An 18,022-nucleotide genomic window follows, 5' to 3' on the forward strand; every position below is an offset into this window, starting at 1 on the left:
CTGCCATTATTGATCGGAGTTTTCAGAAAAATAGTACCCTATATGGTAGCACTACTCGATGTGGGTCACTTTTTCACTGACATTGATTAGGGTACCATTTTCGAAAAACTCCGATCAAGGAATTTGCTTGGTCGGGATTTGCTTGGTCGGGATCTTGAAACTGTGTCCAGGGTATATAAACGTATATATATACAACGTATTATTGCAAAAAATATTGCAGCCTTTGTTTTCGAAAACCCGCAAAGCTTCTGATTGGTCAAGCACTGAAATCCTATTGTAATGTCACGTGACTAAGGTAGGATTTCGGATTTTTGTGTAGCTAAAGCACGATATGTAGCCCTTCGGGCTTAATAAATCTATGGTCTAAGGGGTACTCTACGAAGTAACACAATTCAATCTCTCGACCGCTGGTCAGTTAAAATGTCCAAAGAACGCACATCAGTCAATCTCCATCTCTTTAACCCATCATATGAGAAAGCCAACTGCATTTCTTTCATTATGTATCATTATAAGTTCATGGTATCATTTAGAGCTAAGAACGAAAAAAAATAAAAAGAATTTACCGAACAAGTGACAAAACAAAAAAATATGACAGATTTTATGGTATGGTATATTTTGTTTTATTTAAAGTAATTTACACTAAGTTTAAGCATATAAACGTTTTTCTAACCTATAAAAACACACTATTAGAATCCCGACATTTTATGACTAACTCCGTATTACAAACAACGACTTTTACATTATATACCCTGGGTTAAGCTTTATCTGCCATTATTGATCGGAGTTTTCAGAAAAATAGTACCCTATATGGTAGCACTACTCGATGTGGGTCACTTTTTCACTGACATTGATTAGGGTACCATTTTCGAAAAACTCCGATCAAGGAATTTGCTTGGTCGGGATTTGCTTGGTCGGGATCTTGAAACTGTGTCCAGGGTATATAAAGATCAGTGGGAGAGGCTCGTGGTTTTCCCGACCGACGGGGACGTGCCGCTAATGAAGAATTAATTAATTACTAATTAGAAAAGTGGGCACCCTTTCATCTTTTCCTGAGATGCTGAATTGCGAATAAATGACCCTGAATGGGAGCGAATTCCATCATGTTTTTTAGAGGTCTCCCTTTTCTTCCCAGCTAGTATATTTTTCAAGAAAAACTGTGACTGAATTCTCAACCCTTCCTCAGGACTTGTGTCAGTAAAAATAGGTACCCAGCAGTTCAACCTCTTAACTAGACGATCTTATCACTAATGTAAAAAAGGCAATAGTTTAGGAGGCGAGAAAAATTTGTAAACGGGTGGTTAGCCAGGGGCGGAGTAAGAGTTGCGGGGTGTTTGTTCCAAACCATAGTCAATATAAAAAGCCCCGGTCTGGAAAGCTTTTGTTTCTTTCTTGTTAACAGTTGTTTGTTCGCAAATCGACAAGTTTTGTATACTTTTTGATCATGTGATAAGAAATTAGACCAATCCCAAGGGGTTTGGTAACGTGATCAAAAAGTATGCAAATCGCAACTTGCCTTTTATTTATAACAAAGGAAAATTTGACAAAAAAGCTAAAACAATACATTGCTAGACCAGAGTTTTTTACAATGACTGTCCAAACTCTACCCCCACTAAATTTTCCGTAAACCACCCTGATGCTCTGACTCTGTGCATATGTATTTTCCCGCGTTTACTGACCCTCTAACATTGTCTATCTCTTGACCCGTTTTGCCACAGTTAAGCCCTCACCAAAGCATTTAACCTGAATAATATGTTTAACAATTCTTTTCATCTTTCAGACTGACAGCAATTAAGAAATGCAGATCAGAGGATTAAATCAGAATCGTGGAACCTGCGAGTGTGAAATAGGTACCTTGGTGACGGTGCCCCATTTTACTTAAACAGGTTAAAAATTGAAATACCCTTACTTTATACCCTCACTAATGACAATAATACCCTCTCAAAAAAGTTTCAAAATCATATCTGCTTACACGCTTTTTTTATAAGAATAGGGTACTTTTGGATGAGGGTCAAGTATTCTTAAGAGAGTGCCAGAATTGAGAGTGAAATATTCTTAACCTATTCTTCCTTTTTGACTTTTTTACAAACATGAGAAATTATCAATTTGGACTTTTGAGTGGACATTTGGGTTAAAATTACATTTCTTCCTCAAAGCTTCAATTTATCTCTAACAAAGGAAGCAGTTTTTTCTGTTAACCAAATACAAAATTTACTATATTCTTATTAAAAATTCTGTGAAATTCACCCTAGAGGGTATTCTTACGATTTGGCCAATTTTCACCCTGATATTCTTATAGAAGATATTCTTATAAAAAAAAGCGTGAACCAAGATTTTACAGATCCTAATTAGCAGGTAGCAGGGTAGGTAGAAAAAAAAAAAAAAATTGTCCTTAGTGGAGAGCTTTTAAAAAACTAACAAAAAAACTACTTCAAAGTTTCTTCCCAATAAAAAAGGGAACAAAGGTTTAGCCTTCTGCTCTTTATATTCTGTTTTCTTTTTACGTTGTTATTTTTACCAGGTTAAGTTTTCTTAAAATGGTTGTTTTTGAATTTTATTTTGGATTATTAAAGAAAAAACTCATTAGTTGAATGTTGCTTAAAAGATAAGTCGCTAGGATGCACAGATCGCTCGGCGCGTGTAGCGTGTGGTTCGCCGCAGACGTGCAATATATAGGGGTTAGGAGTTTGTACAAGGCTCCGAATCATTGACAAATTATTTTGGTGGTTCGAGCAGTTTTGAAAAAACTCGAGACGCTCTGAGTAATTAGCTACATGTCTTAAAAGGTATCCGTAAGTAAGGCAAAAATTTGTTTTGGAAGGTAGAAATAAAATGTCAACTCATTAAAAAAAATACAAGCTTTTTTTTTGTCAACCAATATATATTTTCTGTTTTTTTTAATTTTCAATTTTCGTCAAAAATTGATGTTACTACATATACAATGTCGTCATTAAAAAAAAAAAAGAAGAAGAAAAAGAAACTTTTTATGAAAAATCCTCTTCAAAAAGTATGTTCGCTTTAAGCTCGAGTTAAACTGTTGAACTTTGTGTTTGTTCATAACATGAGAGACTAGGATTCGGTTCTTATATAACGCTTTAGCCAAAATTGAGCATTTAGTATGTCCCAAAAAAGTAAACAAATAACAAATAATTATACCTATAAAGTCACTTTATTTTTATGACTTTGTTTACTTGTTTACTTCAATTTCCAAAACCTATTCTGTCATCTTGGGAATTGAATATCTAATGATTAAATAGAGAATTTTGATCTTATATTAATTATTCCAAGCCAGTTTAGATAATAAGTTTTGAGGATTTTACTTTATATAAAAATTTGCCCGCTTTCTTTGGGATATACTGTACATTCTTGTTCTTACTCGTTATAGAGAGACGAAAGCTTTTCAATTAAATTTAAGCTTCTGCGAATATTACTTTTTGAAGGATCTCCTGTTTTTATAGTTTTTAAAATTCAAATACCATAATATCGAAAAATATTCATGCGCATTTTCTATTTATAATACAATAGTTCCATTTATATTGAGACAATTAATTTGTCTGAGACGAGAAATTTAGAAAATGAGCATTATGGAGAAGTGTACTTTTTATTCATGTTTCAATAAATAGGATTTCCTACACAGATCACATTTTACAAAATACTCGTCTCAGACGATTTTTCCGTCTCAGTATAAATGGAACTAATGTTTAAAAAAAGTGTAAAATTGGTTGTTCTTGTTTAATAAATTGGGAATAAATTACTGCATGTCTTTAACTTAATAATATAGCTCATAATTTCTACGACTACTAATTTTAATAATACCTTGAAATTAACTCATTTATTTTTCTACAGGTGCGAGCATTTCAAATAACAATAATGGTGTCATTTTCAATGTAATAACAGATAACTATTAACTGATAACTAGATTTTCAAAGTATGAAAAAGTAAGTTTGTTCAATCCTTATTACCATACTGCATTACTATCCCAACTTCGTGTTTCAAAACAATAAACCACCCAACCAGCAAAAATCCCCATATGCCCTACCCTTTATATGTAAATCCCACCCATCGCCTCCAATTTTAAGGAGACCCAAAATTTTCACTTTTAGATTTAAAGATTATATCCAAAAAGATATATTTATTTACATCTATCTATCTACATATATTGAAAGTTCTCTAACTACTTAGCTCATTTCCCCTACAGCTTAAGAGAACCTGTCTACAGAGCATCCTCGAAAGAACCGAGAAACTGTTTTTAAAGTATCCTTTAGTCATAAAGACCAGATATTTCAACACGTTTTTTACATCAAAAAGGTGAACCTGTATTTCAACCATCCTTGGAAGAAAAATGACCAGCTGTTTTTCACACATCTTCATTTTCAGCTTCGTTTCGGAATAAACCATGTGTGATGCCGAGAGCGCCACCAGATACAAACCGGATGAAATTGTCTCCCACTAGTGGACCCATGGCGTATAACGACTTCCGGCCGCGGCATTCATACGTCAAAAGGTCGGTGTCTAAACAGTTTGTTTTTATATTAAATTCTTCCTCTGGATCCTCGCGTAGTAAATGCTCCTCTTTGATGAAGTCCAGATTCGGTTTTGATCCAACATGGATGATGACTCGGCTCACGTGAATTTTGAACGAGGCACCGCCCTTTTTACCACATGGCTCAATAAGTACTTCCTTATTTGGTAAGATTTCGGCCAATCGGTGTTGAGGAAGTGGCGTGTAAAATTCACATTTTGATTTGAGCTGTATCAGCGATTTTAATTTCAAATAGTCTGCGTAGGCAGACGATAATTGGTTTAGAACGAGATTAGGGTCTTTAGGCGAGCGTCTGAACACGTGTATGACTGGTATCTGTCGTGAAATGAGGTAAAGGACTGCGTCTGCTGCAACTAGCCCACATCCTACTACAACCACAGGGCATTTGTGTGTCTGGAGTCGATCGAAATCTGGGAAGTGGTGATGTACGAAGGTGAAGTCTTCACCAGGGATCTCGAGTTTGCGTGGATTATTGAAAGCTCCGGTTGCCATAACAATGTTGTCCGCTTTCACGGTATACGTTTCACCTGTTTGTTGTTCTGTATATTGAACGCCTTCCACCGTCCATTGTGACGTGTTGGATAAGCTCTGTGAGATGGATTTGACGTAAACGTTATCAACGAAAAAGGATGATAAACCCATATATTTGACATAGTCGGAATAATAAAGCCCTATATAATAAGGGTTTGTACGCTCTGGATGTACACCACCGACGCTGGGAACTTTTGGTAGATTACCAAGACTCAATTGTTTCTGTTCATACCATTCATTGAATGTATATCCAGGTAATTCCAACCAGTTTGCCAAACTAACAGTCAATTGTGAGTTAATCATATTATGCCATGAACCACCTGGTGGACCGAATCCAAGAACAACATGTCGGACTTCATTTTCGGGTAAATATTTCCATTCGATAACCGATTCGGGTTTGGTCAACATATCAGCATTTGGATGGTATAAATGATCGAAGAGAATGGATACTGGATTCATGGTTCGTGAATCGAACAAACCTTCGCTCAGCCATTGTAAATCCTATGGAAATGAAATAATCAAATTCTTTACTACATAGAAAAACAAAACTACAGACGAACATTCTTCAAGTGATATAAAAATCAAATATGAATTTAAAAAGTTCACTGGCGAGCCCTTAAGAAATAGAAAAATGACCCTTTTACACTCGGTAGTGACAGCGAACGATTACCAATACCAAAATTACCCCAAACAATTTCAACTGAATTAAGTTAAATTAAATTGGAAGTTTAGTTATAAGCCGTCAAGCAAATAATGATGCAAATTCAAATAGGATAGGAGGATGCAGATGCAGAACGGTATAAAGTCCATTACTCCATTGTGCGCTCTTTTTTGCCCTCATATGGAAACCATGTGAGCATAATTTGGTGAGATCCCATGAGAGTGGTTTCTACATAAAATACTGCTCACTTGGAGCGAGTGGACACATTAAAGTGAATCATTTTCCACCTATAAAAACCTACTCGGGTAAGTTATGGCATGTCTCAAAAACTGAAAATTACCATAATTTTTATCGCGAAAATCTGCGAAAAAAAAAACAATTAGGTTACACATCAGGTCAAAAACATAGTACCCTTCATGCTCAGTCATTTTTTCGGTTGTTTTCTTTCGGCTAATGCGATCTAAAAATTATGGTAATTTTAGGACATGCCATAACGAGTACTAATAAAGGGATAGTTAGAAAATAATTTCTTCAATTATTTACCTGCAGAACAAGTGATTTGCTCATGGACACATATTTCAATCGTTCTTTCAACACCGGGTTATCCACAGGTTTTCCGTTATAATACGGCCAATGACCGGACAAAAAGTATGATAGGATAATTGCGGACGGTCCATTTCCTATAAATTAATAAAAATAAGTTTTAATAATTTTCAATGAATAGATTGAATGAAAGGATATCTTGTTACGGTCATTTTTTTCGAATTTTGGCTTGGATGGACAACACTTTGCAAGCCTACTACCCCAAGGATTCACCTGACATTAATATTCCAAGACCCTTGGTCAACTAACGTCAGATTTTTGCTTTTTTGTTACCCATAGGGAGATTTTTTGGTTTGACGAAAAAGGTACTCTTAACAAACCTCGTACCCAGGGCAATTTGCACCACTTTTTAACTTTACTGATGGGCGTGATTGTGATCATCTAAAAAGGGACTGGGTTTGAGTTTGACTCTTAACGCTGGTTTCTCATTTAGCCTAAGAACCTATCCCTAAGTAAACTAAAGACTTTTAAATTCTTCTTACCTATGATGGCTACATCATAATCTTTTCGGCCATGTGTATCAGGATCACTTGATAATCGTTTCTCTAGTCTCATAACTTGTTTTCAATTTGTTTCTTTTTTTTTAAATGTCAGATCTAAAATGAAAGTAAAAAGTAGGGTTAAAACAGTAAACACTTTGATCAATAGTACCAGCCTTTATGACCAGTGTTAAAGGATCTTCTGTATCAGACGGGTTGTCCTTTTAGTGAAGTATATAAAGATGTTTTCCGTCTCAAAATTCTGTATAATCTGGTATAATTATTTACCAAAATGTGCTAGTTTGCCTTGTAAAATCCATTTTCCCTTCCTTGCTTTGACCACTGTAAGATTAAACAAAAAAGTATGAGATAGTGAGATTTACTGTCAGGAGTGAAATTGAAACTGGTAAAAGCAGTAAGTGGCTCAAACTTATTCAGAATGAAACACATACAAAAAATGACACTATTCTTTAAACAGTCTAAATTTCCTCCAAAACCAACAACAACTTTAAACCCCGGAGGGGGGGGGGGGCACTCGACTCAAAAACGACCATAGGTGCGGCCCAAAATTAAGCCTTTGAAATCGACCCTTACGGTTACGGTGATTTCTTGAGGATTTTTTACCATTTTCAGGCCAAATATGATCAGATTTCATCTCATCTTTACTAATTTCGATCCTTAGAGTGCACTTTGTGAAGCTTTGAAAATATACCCTAGGGTCGCACGTATGGTAGGACATTTACCTTGAGTGCCCCCGGGCTTTAAACCCACCATGGAGTTCACCAAGCTTTAATTACCAGTCTCGTAATGAATGTCAGTATTGTTATATGCTGATTTTCAAATATACGTGCTAATTTAATTAAACTATTATAAATAATTATTATATTAGAATTATTAAATTTCATTTCATTTCTGACGATGAAATAAACTCAATTCTGTTGATAAGCCTGAAATCTTTTGAATTTCTTAAATTCCAACCGTCCATTAGTAGCCTAGGTAAAGCACTGATTTTTCATCGTGTGAGTTTTTTTAATCGTCATATTAAAAAAAATCAAGTAGTCAATTAACCAATGGTTTTATCTAAGGCAGCGTGTCCAGGAAACAGAATCTAACACCTTGCATTTTTAGTTGACGTCAACATTATAACATCAAGATTAACAATTCCATGTTTCTCTTTGACACTATCTTCAAAAGAATTTATTGCACGCAGTAAACTAAACAATAAAGCGCACCCATTTACTTCAAAATTTAGTCATCAAAATATTACAAAGTCCAACAATCCCATCACTTAGTACTCACTAAGTGATCCAAACAATCTGACTTTCATTTCACTAAGGCTATAAGTAAGTCAACCAAAATTCATTACTCATCTAAAATATTAAAAATTAAGAAGCACGGCAAGTACAAAACGTTATTTGAACGTGAAGCTAACGTTATATGGATGTCCTGAACATCAAATGAACGTTGTATTAACGTTGGACTGGCTTTGATTACTCATCTAGAGTCGAAAATGTTCATATAAGCATGACTAATTGTAGTTTCCCAGGAAATCCATCTGGTTTTTCCTAATCACTATCCATAAAAATACCTAACAAACCATAAGAATTTTCTATCACGTATTTAAGTAATCTCTCAGTAGGAAGTCCTCTGGCAATTTCTTTCCAGACTGATCTTGCTTGAGCGTCAATATGACGTCCATCTGTCCACAACATCCAGATAACGTTTCATGAACGTTGAAACGTTGTCGTGTGCCAGATTGAGTGGTAAGAACACTTTAAATAAACTGCGGTCATTAGGCGTCTTACCTTACAATTCTGTGTCAGATCTTAAGTTTTTTTTAACTGGTCATTGAAAGTCTATAACCTGCACATCTATCATTGTATCTATTGCATTGAGTTTCGATCATTAAAATGTACACAGCATTTTTCATCAGGATGAGACCGTATCAATAGTTATGTTCTGTCAATCAAAGAGGAAATATTATGTGATCTTTCTTAGCCCGTAATCATTTTTAGTTTGTTAAGCAAAGCAAACTTTCCCTTCTCTTTTATTTAGTTAAAGGTTTTGTTTTTGAATATGAGTTTGACACGGATTTGGAGCAAGATTATTGGTCAGAAAGAGAAAAAGAAAAAAAAACTTTTGCTTGCATCAGCATAATATAACAATAGGCGAAACTGTCCTGATCTGGAATATGAAACGGAAACACTTGTGTAAAAACAAAACCTTTAGGATCATGTTTAGCTTTAAGTTTTAGTATTCTTTATTCGTTTTCTTTCTTAAATCCTTGTATCTATCCACCCTTTTTTATAAGAACGCTTTGTGTCTTTGCGGACTCTAAAAAACACGCAATCTCTTAGGTAAATGAACAAAAATACTCAGAAAAAGGTGGAGATAAGAACATGTTAAAGATTTTTTTTAGGCTTAATCCTCAAAAAGTTAAGAACATCAAAATTTAGGATGTTCTTATAAAAAAATCGTGGAATGGCTCAGAAATAAATTTTCCACAAAATCTGAAATTTAATCTCCAAAAAAATATTTTTGTTCTGATTTTTTGGCAATCACCATTATTGCACCACTTTTTTTCTCTGTTATGTTATCACCAAATGTACACCCTCATCAATCTTTGTTAAGTAAATACAAAAGCAATGCAAAAATGCCCAGGGCGCTTTTCATAAACATGACCTTTTGGCTCTTGTTGAAGAAACTCTATAGTATCAGGCATTTTGAGGGTGAAACCCAACTCAATCAAATCAAAAATACGTAACAATAGATATGAGGACCATTCAGACCTAATGTATTTTAGTAAAAATGTTATACAAGTTAAAATATCAATGTCTGATCTGTCGATGTCAATTTTTACGTAATTTTCATTTTCTAGAATTATCCAAGTAATACTTGTTTTCCATACAAATATAATTTTATAATTTTGACAGTTTCGGTGATTGACTTTTTTTCTTTGCTAGATTTAAAAGATATGTTTGATAGCCCTTGTTCTTTTCTGTCTGTCACTTTGCAGGAAGAGAGATCTAATTTCCGAGCTGTTTTGATCGAGCTTGATTCAAGTGTAAGATAATTGTAAAAAAAACTTTCAAAGTCAAATTTCCTATTGATGAGAAATCTCACTTGAATGGTATCAATCTGTATCTATCAATTCATTTCTACTGTATGAAATCGTATTGAGTTAAGTATAAATGTTGTTTACCATTTCCCTCTGGGTCCAAATGCAAGAAAGCTTTCGCTTGCTCATTTGAATGCCTAAAACGGCTAAAAATGAACAAAAACAGCAAAAATGACAAACTTCACAGTGATGTAACTTTTTGTCTAGGAAAGACAAGAGAAATCTGAGCATAGATTTGAAATTAGCAAGGTTTTCATTTTCTAAATAACCTGATGTCATGATTTTTAAAACTTTAGAAAAAGTCTTCATTTTTTTCATCTTAATTTTCCAATTTTCAAAAATCTTTCATTCTTTAGATTATTCTCCTTGGAAATATCTTTACAACGGTGTATAACTTTCTAACATAGCACGAATGGGTGCTGAGAAAATGCTAAAAACTAAAGTGTCCACATTATTATAATTTTGAGACAGACTTTAGATCAGATCATCCCTTACTTTCTACCCAACTTGGCCAAGCCACCACGCTATAGCACATGATTCCCCTATCCTACAGTAAAATAACCATCCGTGGCGTAACTTTAGAACACTATGCAACCAACCAATCAATATTCAAACTGCAACAAATATCTCTTTAAAAACGTCTTGAAACCTGTAGAGTGCCTCACTCCTCAACTGATCGCCCAATCAAAGAAAAAGTGGCCATGTGCTTTTTCACATCTTTTATCTTGAGTTGACATCTTAACATTCCTGCTGACATGCTCTTTTGTCATTTTAAATAATGCATATTTTTCTATAATAACATAACATTTCGAGGGTAAAACCTTAAGAATATCCTAAGAACATTCACTTGCTTTGCAGACTCTAGAACATGTAACCAAATTAATCACAAAATAATGAAAATAAGAATATTTTAAGGTCACTGATAAGGCCCAAAAACTTTAGAACACCTGAAGGCGCCAAAATGTTTTACTGTTCTTTTAAAAAACTACATGTCCATACAAAAGAAAAAATCATGTAATTTTAATTCACCCGAGGCTTTTAGACAAACGATTGGTAAAATTGCGAAAGCATGTTCGCAGAGAAAAATTTGAAACTTGTACAAACCGGTTTTTTCCTCTTATCTAAAATTGTACTATGGTCAGACTCATTGTTTTTCTTTAATAAGGGCCATTGTCCATGATTTTGCTTGAGTGACCGCTAGACACTTTGAAATACACGCCTCAATTTTTGAAAATATAAACAAAATCTGACTTTAGACCAATTGTAGGACTAAACTCCGGAAAGCCTATAATAGGCTTTCCGGAGTTTAGTCCTGCCTATAGATCATCAAATATATATAAAACAGCCCCGATAGGATTTTTCTTAGCCAGTCTCGATGAGGACTGAAATTCCAATGTAATTTTATTTTGGCTGGGGATTTAAATTCATTGTTTTCAAGTCACAAAATTAAGTGAAGAAAAAAAATAGCATAATACTAGACGGTTCCCGTCGTCGCAAACGCCGGTTAACGGTTTTGCTTGCACATCAAAAGCCTTTAAAATACTATAATGTGGGTTAATTCCTGACATCGTTTTGGCTCCGAATACAATAATAAAAATTATACTTCTAAACTTTCTACATTAGTCAAAATTTTGTGTCTGTAAGCCTCGATTATATGTCTTTTTAAGATAACGGAAGTTTGTGTTCAATGAAATGCCATAGTGACCCTGTCAAAATTATGGAGGGTACCCGTCGTTGCAGACGCCCAAAGGTGTCTGAGGTGGTGAGAGGGTTGCTTCTAGGAAAGAAAAAGCCTTAGTTGTGAAGGAGAGGCTCGCGCTTTGCGGTTGAGCACTGAAGGTTTTCCCGTTTGTTGGCTTCACATGAGGACAGCTTAAGACCGGTGCATATGCAATGCAACCAACATTGAAACCTTTTTAAATAATGTTAGACGAAGTTTAATCATCAAACAACAATGTTGGATTTTGTTGCGTGTGTTGATATAAAATAATTCGAAATCGTGCAACAAAAATGCAACACCTTTTTATTTGAAACTTTGTGACGTCGCAGTACTTTTTCATGAAATTGACGTCAGAACTTTTTTCGTTTACAAATAGCAGTGTAGAGTCTTCTCTAATCCGAGTTTTCTACGCTTGTCAAACTTAGCGCGAGACTTTTTGTATCGAAGGTGGATAGGTTTTCCAGCCGCGGCGTTCAAATTTTAGAAACCTTAACATATGTTACTGGGCTAGCGTTACAGACATTTTTCATAAACTCATTTAGTATAGTAAGATTTTGCAGTCAGGATTGATTTATAGGGACGGAATTTTGGTCAATTTTTCCAGTGGGAAGGGGTCCCAGTGGGTCTTTGAGAAGGGGTGTAGTATAAAAATTGGAATATTCGATTAGATTATGCTCGCTAGACGTCTTTAACTAACGAGTTAAAAATATTTTTTGGTCAGTTTGACTTGGCTGTTGTAATCAGCTTTAATTCACAGGCTGGGACCCGGAAATCGGGTACTTAGACAAAAACGGGTGCTGGGTATATACGGACGATAAGGGATTATTTTCTCAACTTCCAAAGTCTCTCTAGGGGTTGAAAAAAATCTTAATTTTAAAGTGAAGGTTGGAAAAATCTTCTACTTTCGAGAGAAAAAAATTCAAAAATTCTAAAAAAGTCTCTGTAAGGATAGGGTGATTATTCGAAAACCAAAATGTTTCAAAAAATGTCTTTCCAAAAGTTCGATTTTTCATTTAAATTTGGTTTCTTTAAGGTTTTCCTAAGAATGAACTAACCAAACTAAACGTTGGTGGCAAGGAAAGAATCATAATCCTTCAGTCAAACCAGGTAATATTTCAAATTGGATTAAAGAATAATGTAATAAGCAGTTCATGGTGTACAGTTATGTTATGTTATGTTCTTATTGAAATCACACAATTATCAAAGTACCCGCCAGCTAATATTGTGAGAAATCGATGGATTGCTTTCACAGTGGTACTGGGTCAGTATCGTAGACAGGAGTGAAGGAACATTTGCTTAGAAGAGCAGATTTAAACGACACGGCAGTAATTACGTTTTTATACCACGCATAGGTAGGTGCTTTGTCGTAAATATTTGCTCTCCTACGCATATCGTTCTTCACCCCTGGCTATGCTACTGACTGTGTCCTGGGTGTGTTGAAAAAGAAATACTGGTGGTCTACAAATAATCTGTTTGTCAAATCTAAAGTCAATTATCAAAGTAATATTGATATTAAATTCGCAGCAGTTACTTGGCCCTTCTCACCGTTAAATAGGAAATACTTTCTCTTTCAATACATTACCGAGTTTATGTATGTGTGCTTTTCTGCGACGGAGACGGTAAGGTTCTAATTTTACTAGATCCTGATTGACTGAGGACGATGGTAAATCAGCACTTTTACCGTCCTCGATATCGCGGGTCAGAACTGCGGGTTATTCCAAATCGCTTCAGTCGCTCTACCGTCCTCAAAAGTGGATTGTCAAAACAGTGGAGAAATGGAATTTTTATATCGCGAATCAGCGTTTTTAGAGTGTAAGTTAATATTTAAAAAATCAAACGGAAAATTCAGCTCAAAATGACACGCCAATATTTTTTTCGAGTATTCTCACGCGATTTAGCAAGATTTGATTTTGCATAAAAGAAAAAAATTTGCCATAGTCACAGGACTCTGACATTAATTGATCCAGAAATTTATAATATTTTAATAAAATAGTATGTTAACAGAACACAACGAACTAGTTAATTATTTTGCTTAGAATTCCCGACTGTTTTATACTACGCATTGCTTTAACCTTTTTATATTTCCACTCCCTACATTTCACCAGAGACTTCGCCACTTTTCCCAAATTCCTGACTCCACGCTAATACAGTGCGTACCAAATTTATACAAGATAAATATAAAACTTAATAAACCAAGCTTTATTATTCGACACAACACTCTCAAGATATTTTTAATATGTGGTGTTTTTTAATAAATTAGCTATTGAACATCAGCAAAACCTAAGGGTCCAAAGCCCAAAATGATTGGCATCACAAAACCTGTTTCAAACTTGTGTTCGTAAAAAAAGTAAGGGTCCTTCCACACGTGAGAACGTAAAACGAGTCCAATATTTCAACCTCAAGATTTTACCTACATCATTACAGATATTAGACTTGTTTTTACAAGCATTTTTTCAAGCTTTCGTGCGAGCACACGATTTTTGAATTATTATAAAATGAACCTAAAGAATGAACAATAGAGAGTATTTTAGCAGTGTTTCTTCTTGACGGAGATAGGGCTATTCCAGAAATTTTTTTTAGAATTTTCCAATTTTTCAGGAACCCCTTAATTTTTCTCTCATTTTTTGGACCATACCCTGGATTTTTCACCTCGTTTTACAGACCCTGGATTTTTTAACATCATTTTACTGACCATTGAAAGAATCGAATTAAAGAATTTCGAATAATTTTATGTACAAAACTCATCTTGCCTTTTTAGGTGAGCTGTACTCTATATGTTTTTTTTCCTACAAGCTACACTTTTATAAGCATGCACAGGCTTAGTTTTTGGTACCTAAACAATGGCTCTATTGTTTAAGAACAATAGAATACTAAGCATAATGCGAGCCTGATATAAGAGTAGACACCTACTTATAAAAAATGTATTTAATTTAATTTCTTACCGTATTTCAGCTGATCGCTGTAAATTTACCCGAAAAATTATTTTTGATTTTTTCCTGAGTTGCAGTTGAATTCAGTGGTATCCCAGCTGGCACACAACGTTGTTTCAACGTTCATCTAACGTTATATGGATGTTGTGAACGTTTATCGTCTATAAAACGTGTGCCAGCTTGGATGGATTAACGTTAAACTTGTATGTCATATGCAAGCAATGCACTTTTAAAAGCTTTAAATCTCTTTAATATTTCACGTGAACTATATTAAATAGGGAGATAAGCGCCTTTATACCGTAAATTAATAGGATTAGATTTAGATTAGATTTCGCAATTTGATTATCTTTGTTTATCATCCAGCTTGAGTTTATATGTTGAACCATTACCATTGAACAAATTCTATTTTTAAACTTATAATCACAAGCGGAAAATATTTGTTTCTTGTCTCTAATTTCTTTTTATTCTGACTCTGTGTCACGTAAACCTTCTAGAATCTTCCAGAATGTTCGAAAATGCCATATAAGGGGCCGTCCATATAGTACGTACGCAGGAGAGGGGGTTTAGCAAAAGCGTACATCTATTGTTTAAATGACTTCATTTCTATTGTTCTCTGCGTACAAGGGGGGAGGGGGTATCAAATTTATGGAAAATCTTTGCGTACGTACTATATGGACGGCCCCTAATGTTTCAGAAGGATCTTCTCTCAACTTTTCCATAGATTTTTTTATAAGAACCTCGGGTTTTATCGCCGGAATTATTGTGGTTTGAGAGGAAAATCACGACAGAGAGTTTACGGTCTGGAAAATATATACCGCAACGTCAACGCGATTGCCATCTTACCATGTTAGTGGAACGTTAGATTGTTACTTTTAAACAACGTTTCAGACCATCTAGGGTATTCAGGAAACACCATGGCTTGGACTCGTTCTTGTTATCGAGCAAAATTCTTATTGTTATGATGCAACCTTGATAGTTTCTTAGCCATCATAGGCAAAAGAAAATTCACTTATTTACCTCCCCTAGAGTTTTAGAAAGAAACGGTGGAGCGCATCTTTTTTTGGAGTCAATTCTGAGAATTGTTGAAAGAATGTATTGAGACCATTCCAAATGAACAATCCAAGCAAATCTTTCCCTACTACTGTATACTCCCAAAATAGATCAACTCGTACCCAAAATAGATCAGATGATTGTTCAATTATTATTATGCCATCTGGGTATAACCACATAAATTACATCGTTGTTAAGTGGTTGTTAAGGGCAGGAATGACCAATTAATGGTATGTCCAAATGGACAGTTCCTACCTTGTTTTTACTAAATTCGGAATTTCGAAATCCTTAAAATCCTCAGAAAAGAAACATGGAAATGAACAGTCACTAATTCTGTCGGATTTGGAGAGCAGAATCTTTTTTACATCCTGTCAGTATCCTGTATTTCACAGACCATATCTTTCTATAACCAGACATCTTTACCAGGCAAGGCTATTCTTATTTTTTTGGCACTTTTAGTCTTAAGTCTTTCATAAATTTAGGTATTTTAGGAGAATGGTACCTACTTTCTACTGCTTTGATTCACATAAAATGCTTGAAATTTACCAATTTTGTTCTTTGTTGTTTTTGTTGCACAGATCTTAGCCTGGGAATCCGAGCGTTAAACTTTCACAGGCTAGTTTATGATATTTTTGCTGCTTGTTTAACGCTTGCCGCAGGTAACTCGCCTGCAGGGAGATTGAGGCATGCTATTTTGCATGTCTCAAACCAGTGAAATTGCTTGTTGCCAGCGATTTCTTTGGTAGTAAATCCTACCAAAACTTGCTTCACTTTTTTATAAAGGCCGCGGATCTAACCCTTCGGGAGTGTACACATGCCTTTTGGAACCTAACGCAGTCTATTATTCATGATTCTTACAAAAAAATAATCGTGCAAAAAGCAATATTTCATGCTGTTTTTAGAATAGATTTCCCTTGCGACCGCAATGAATTTAATCATTATCTTCTTAAGCAATTTGAGTGTTTTGATGTCAAAGTGGGTCATGACGTAGGGTGAATTAGCATTGATTGAAAAGTAATCATGATTTCAGAACGTGATAATATGTGGTTCTGTAAAAAATCAGGAGATTTTCATATTTTCTTGTCAAACCTGTTTCATTCGCTACGGATGCTTTAGTGAAATATTACACTGTACGAGTGGTAGATACTCGTTTTTTTATAAGAGTATCCAATTTTTTGAAGCCTTCGGATGTTCTTATCTTTTTGAGTTTTAAGCCTAAAAATGTTCTTAACATGTTCTTATTTTCGACATTTTTTGAGTATTATGTTGTCAATTTTCCTAAGAAATTGGATGTATTAAGAGTCAGTGAAGCCTTAAAATGTTCTTAACTTGTTCTTAACATTTTAATTATATATCGAAGCCTTATGTTCCCATATAGTTTGTTCTTATAAAAAAACGTGCTAAAAGGTAGTCATTTGTTACTGTATTAACCATATGTACATGATAAATGGCTAGGCTTTTTTTCATTTTTCACGCTTAGAAGTATATAAGCGTTATCAGTGTTAGTCGTAGACGATGTACGATACACTATCTAAAAAATAAGAATCCACATTCACGGAGAACCTTCCGTTTGAGTACACGTTTTTTATAAGAACAAACTATATAAGAACATGAGGCTGGCACAATTGCTCAATATCATTTACAAGTTGTTAAATGTTTAAAATAAGATCAACAGATGAGGGGAAAACAGAGCGCCATACCCCTAAGAAGTGGCATGCACGTTTTTTATAGGAGCAAATCATATAAGAACATAAGTGTATCGGCGGTCGAAATGTTAAGATCAAGTAAAGAACATTTTAAGGTTTGCGGAATCTGAAACGCCAAATATCTCAGGAAAATGGATAAACATACTTACAATATGGGGGATATAAGAACATTTTAAGAAAATTTTAGGCTTAAGACTCAAAAAGTTAAGAACATCCAAAGGCTTAAAAAAAATTTTCCTTATAAAAACGTATAATTTGATATGGAAAAAGAAAAATCTCTTTACTACGAAACGTAATCGCAATCGAACGCAATCGACCGCAATCGACTAATTGAATTTCGATTGGCGAACGCAAAAAATTGTTCGATTAGCTGAATCGATCGTAATCGCATCTCAATTAGACACACCCGATTCTAAATTTTAAAATTTGGATGTTCCTTCCATTTAATCGAACGATCGCGTTTCGTTTCTTCCGATTTGTTCGATCGTCGATTCCGTTCGATTGAGATCGTTTATTTGTTTTTTGTAACAATATCTATTTAAACAGGCTAGTTGATAATCAAATGCAAAGACAATCATAATCTGTACAACCCTGGGTCATATATCCGATAGATTCCACTGAAGAAGAATCGGCAAACAAACCATCTTCCTAAAAAGATTTCCTGCGATTCCCTTAATTACACTG

The 18,022-nt window shown here is 34.7% G+C and overlaps 2 protein-coding genes and 1 long non-coding RNA gene across 3 annotated transcripts in view; 2 read left to right on the forward strand and 1 right to left on the reverse strand.

Moving 5' to 3' along the window:
* The first annotated feature begins 528 nt into the window (after nt 1-528).
* Nucleotides 529-4,021, forward strand: LOC136811254 (uncharacterized). Its single transcript, XR_010847217.1, has 3 exons — nt 529-603; nt 1,778-1,883; nt 3,844-4,021. It is a non-coding gene; the product is annotated as an uncharacterized lncRNA (long non-coding RNA).
* A 222-nt stretch (nt 4,022-4,243) lies between these two features.
* LOC136811253 (oxidative stress-induced growth inhibitor 2-like) lies at nt 4,244-6,928 on the reverse strand. Its single transcript, XM_067067867.1, has 3 exons — nt 6,818-6,928; nt 6,276-6,412; nt 4,244-5,572 (listed from the first exon to the last, which is right to left on the reverse strand). The coding sequence occupies exons 1-3, from the start codon at nt 6,888-6,890 to the stop codon at nt 4,355-4,357; spliced, it is 1,428 nt and encodes a 475-aa protein (XP_066923968.1). The 5' UTR covers nt 6,891-6,928; the 3' UTR covers nt 4,244-4,354.
* LOC136811252 (nose resistant to fluoxetine protein 6-like) overlaps nt 4,417-18,022 on the forward strand; it is a 62,364-nt gene continuing 48,758 nt past the window's right edge. Inside the window, exon 1 of the mRNA XM_067067866.1 lies at nt 4,417-4,501. The gene's annotated coding sequence lies outside the window, so the exon portion shown is untranslated. The remainder of the gene's footprint in view (nt 4,502-18,022) is intronic.

The sequence above is a fragment of the Clytia hemisphaerica genome, unplaced genomic scaffold (assembly GCF_902728285.1).
Source record: "Clytia hemisphaerica strain Z4C2 unplaced genomic scaffold, Clytia hemisphaerica genome assembly, whole genome shotgun sequence".
Lineage (NCBI taxonomy): Eukaryota > Metazoa > Cnidaria > Hydrozoa > Leptothecata > Clytiidae > Clytia > Clytia hemisphaerica.